Source organism: Montipora capricornis, chromosome 6, assembly GCF_036669925.1.
Source record: "Montipora capricornis isolate CH-2021 chromosome 6, ASM3666992v2, whole genome shotgun sequence".
NCBI classification, from domain to species: Eukaryota; Metazoa; Cnidaria; class Anthozoa; order Scleractinia; family Acroporidae; genus Montipora; species Montipora capricornis.
The window spans coordinates 12,179,406-12,184,147 of NC_090888.1; the positions used below are offsets into that span (position 1 = coordinate 12,179,406).

Sequence of the window (4,742 nt, forward strand, 5' to 3'; positions counted from 1 at the left end):
CGTTGGGAGCTGGTTCAAACCCCGTTGAAGTCCTGAATTTATCAGGCTTCTTTACACAATTGCTAAAGTTGTGGCCATAACTGCGAGGATCATAGCTTTACTTGAAATTACAATTACATTTCCATTCCTAACTCAATAATGTTAGGATCTGAGTTTGTTTTCTTTTCCACACCGTGTTCCAGTATTTTAGATGCTGTTCCTTAGCCACTGTTGCAATGTACATTGAATTGAAACAAATGTAGCCATAGGCAAAACGGAAAAGTTATCCTAGGCTCTCAGCTGGACACAATGAAAGACAGGCACCTGAAATCTTCAAGTGCATGGGTTCAATAGGATTCGAATCCATGACCTCTGTGATGTCAGTGCAATGGTCTACCACTGACCAATGAAGCCACTCACTCAGTTTTTCAGGTGTCTGTAAGAGACAAATGCTTAAATTTTCCAGAGGAGTGCGAGGGTTACAAGTCTCCCTTACGATGTACACATACTTGTTTTGATCCTGTTTTGTTCCACTTACCTGCCGTTTTTCGTATTCAGACATTCGTAGCATTGTTCACCTGTCTGATGCAGGTACATGCCTTAATTTTGCCTTCTTGTTTGAAATTTCAGTCTGTGCTGGTACATCGTCCGATTCTTTACTATCGAGAGGTGAAAGATTGGAAGATCTAGAAAAAGAACTAGATAAAGAAAGATGTGCAACTCAAATGTCTTGCAAGTCTACACTGGGTTTTGCACACAGAAGTGAAGACAATAGCCAGACGTTTATACCAGATCATGACTGCGACTTGTATGCATCCGTTTCGTTTGAGAGTGATGGTGAGGATCCTGTGTCAATTAACATTGAGGATAATGATCTTCTGCCCAAGGATAAAGTCGGAGCCAGTGTCAAAGAAGGCATTTTTGTCCCCAACTGTCGTGATCGAAGTGGCCCATTAAGTGGTGGTAGCAGCATATCTGTTAGTTCGTCTGATTCATTGGCTTTAATCTCCGCTGAAAGTACACCAGTTTGTTCAACTAGCAGCTCACAAGGATCCTTCGAGAAGTCAGCAAAAGCACCAGAATTGTCCTTAACTACTCATTCTGCTTCAGCACGTGGTGAAATCGTCAATGAGAGTGACCTGGGGCTCAATACAGGCAACAGTGAAGAGAGAGAGAGAGAGTCTAATGAATGTCCTGATATGCAGATTAAGGTACAGCGTCATCCCCAACGTCAAAATTCCTTGGAAGAAATTGAAGTGTCAGCTGCAAACGGTATTGGAGTGAGAACTCCCACAAATAGTGGTCTTGATCCTTTCATGTTAAGTAAGGACGAAGAGTCTGCAACCTCTCAGAATAATTGCTTCGAATTACTTGAACAAATAAATGAATTGAAGGAACAGCTAAGGCAGTCGGAGGCAGAAAATCAGCAACTCAAAGCAGAGGTTGGACAATATCTGTTTCTTGAGGACAGAGAGAAACGCAATGGCAAACTTCTCTCAGTGCCCAGAGTATCTGCTAGTGATGACAGTAAATCTTGTGGGGCCAGTGCATCATCCAAATGTGTAACCACCAATGGAAGACCTCTTGGTGGAGCAGGTATGTGTACATTATTTCAGTAATGCAGTTTGACCTTTCAGGTCCCTACATCATTCTTATGACTCATTTTTCTTTGCATCCTTTGCTATTCACCTCCAAGCAATTCGCGCGGAATTTGCACCCGAAAATGTTGTAATCTGTGCAGGAATAAATGAGTTAAAACCATCTATTTATGCTTTTTATCTCACTGTTTTTGTATTAAATTATACTAAAACAACTGTTCACCTCAGTGTCGGTAGCAAGTGCTGGATAGCCCCATCCACTTCCGTGAATAGTTTCTAAATATTTGAAGTACAGGCTATGTCATATGGGTGAAAGGGAAAAGTTATTCTCACACTTATGTGGACAACTTAAGCAATTGTCTTAAATAGCGGCTGAAAAATTCAGGTGGCTTCAAGATCATTCGAACCCATGACCTCCTCTGTGATGCTGGTGGAATGGTCTACCAACTGAGCGATGAAACCACTCAATCAGTTTTTCTATTGCCTGTAAGAGACAATAAAAATTATTGCTGAAATTGTCGAGAGAAGTGCGAGGATCACTTCCCCCTTTCGATGTACATACACTTGTTTTGATTCTGTTTTTCGTATTCAGACCTTTGTACCGCTGTTCTTCTCTTATACAGGTACATGCATTAATTATTGTGCCACATTCTTTAAAATTTCAGAGAGTGCTGGGACATCAACGGATTGTGTACCATCGAGAGATGAACGATTGCAAGATCTAGAGCCAGAACAAGATCAAGAAAGATGTGCAAATCATGTGTCAATTAACATGATGGATAATGATCCTTTGTCGATGGAAAGTGTAGGAACCAATGCCAAAGAGAGCATTTGTGTCCCTAACTCTCCTAATAAGAGTGGCCCATCAAGTGATTGTAGCAACATATCGGTTAGTTCGTCTGATTCATTGGTTTTAAGCACTGCTCAAGGAACAACGGTTTGTTCAAGTAGCAGCTCACAAGGGTCCTCCGAGAAGTCAGCAAAAGCACCAGAAGTGGCCTTAACTACTCGTTCTGCTGTAGCACCTGGTGAAATCGCCAATGAGGGTAACCTCAATACAGGCAGCAGTGAAGAAGAGGTTCCAGTGCAGGCTCAGTTATTGAACAGTACAAATGATTTGACTGATGGGGGAAATATTGAGGTTGGAGACATTGAGGGACAGTCTCTTGATTTGTGTTATGGGGCATCGGGAACAAGCCGGTCCAACACAAGATCTCCATTATCTGAGTGTGATTTACAGATCAGCTCTTCAGATAGCTATGCCTTCTGCCCTTTGGCCGATCCAGAAAACTCACATGTTGATGATGGAAATCTCGTCCACCTGCAACAAAGTTCCAATGCGCATGGTCAAACAACATTGGGAATGAATGGCTCTGATGCAGCCAATTCCTCTTCGACTGACTGGGAACGTTTGGGCGCTCGACCCAAAAGCTCTCAAACACAACGTTCACAGGTTGCTATATCACCCCCACCGCCACCACTAATCGGCAGCCCTGTATCCGTTGGTTTGGCTGGGGATTTCGTTGTACGACATTCAGAAGACAAAGCGGATCATGAAAGTCTGTTCTCAAATGGCAGAGATTTTTCTTTTCTTGGTAACGATACTTCGCAGGGAGCTTCCTTTGTTGAGGGAAGCACAAATGCATCAGAAGGTTACAGAGTTAGGCCATGTTTTGGGGCTTGTCAGGTGGCAGTAGGGAATAATTCGTATGTCAGATCAGATGGCAATGCTTTCTCACATGTCCCTGGCGGTGATTTTGAAAGAGCAAGATTACTCGCCGGTATTTCTTACAATGAAAGCTTGTATGGAATCAGTCCACCTACTGCAGTAGCGCCTCTGACTATTCCCACAGGACCAAGTAATGTCACTATGGATTGGAATGGCTCATCACGCGATGGTGCAAATAATGGTGATGGCTTTCTGAATACCGATCATAGAGTTACAGGGCAAAGAGATTATAGCAGGGAATCTTATTTTCCCTACGTCCAGCATAACACGCACGTGGGGCAGGTACCAATACATTGGCAGAGTAACGCAAACTCAAGAATCACCTCTTCGGGTTTTGCTTATGGATTAACTAGTTCGGGCTTTACTTTTGGTCCATTGGGGAGTGGTGGTTTTGCTGGAGTTCGGCCGAGACAGTCATTACATGCCACTCAAAGACATGTCGTGAGTGACGGTGATTCTGTGTTCATAGATGAGCAGAGCGCGAATGAAATGTCACACGATGTTGATTTAGCACTTGGACGTCAATCACTTGCGAATAGGAATCACGAACTGCCTACCTCCGCTGGAAGTGCGGTCATTGTGGACAATTGTGGTTTGCCTCTTCCACTCTCCGTTTCAGCCTACAGTATTAATTCCACCAGAGGTATCTCAGCCACGACAAGTCATCCTCTTGTTGTCAGTGCAAGTAACGGTACACGGGGTCTTGATAATAACGCAAGTAGAAATTCAGTTGTTTCCTCAGCCACACCTGTTGATGAAAATGCGGAGACCAGCCTTGCACCAGTTTCTGTTAATGTCAATGAAAACAACTCCAGAGGAGCTTTGTTGAATAGAGACAATGGAACAAACTATATCGAGCCGATTGACGATTCACTTCTTGCTTTAGAACGACGTGTGGCAGATGCCTCTGCACTAGCTGAACGGATGCTTAGGGAACGAGAAGAACGTGAACAGTTTGCACAAGGAATAGAAAGAAGGGAACGAAGGATCAGAGAAAGACGAGAGAGGGAAAGGAGGGAGAGGGAGGAAAGAGAGATTCCAGACGGGGTGCGATGGCTACAAGAGCAAGAGGATACTTCTTTTGGGACTCCCACGGCTCTCTGAATATTACCAGCTGCATTGTACTGTGTGGTTCCCTTGTTGTACATAATTTTTACATCTCAGCGTTCCCATAAATCCCATTTTCCTATTTGCATATGTGCAACACTGAACTGATGGGTTGAAGGCTTTTAAAGGTCCTGATTCTCTGTCAAACACGAGGCTATTCCTTCAGCTGGGTCGTTCTGCTCATGCCCATTACCGGAAAGAAGATGCCCAGAAGCAGGTTACTTGACACAGAGAACAAGAACTATAGAGGGAAGAACAAAAACAACTGACCAAAGAAAAGAATAGACTTACGCAGTAAAGAGAAAGAGGTAGGAAGGCAAGAAGCGGCT

The 4,742-nt window shown here is 43.6% G+C and overlaps 1 protein-coding gene across 1 annotated transcript in view; it reads left to right on the forward strand.

Moving 5' to 3' along the window:
- Positions 1-4,410, forward strand: part of LOC138053227 (serine-rich adhesin for platelets-like) — a 28,693-nt gene extending 24,283 nt beyond the window's left edge. Inside the window, exons 6-7 of the mRNA XM_068899884.1 lie at positions 610-1,575; positions 2,243-4,410. Of these exons, the coding sequence (XP_068755985.1) occupies positions 610-1,575; positions 2,243-4,410 (3,134 nt within the window). The remainder of the gene's footprint in view (positions 1-609; positions 1,576-2,242) is intronic.
- Positions 4,411-4,742: the final 332 nt, after the last annotated feature.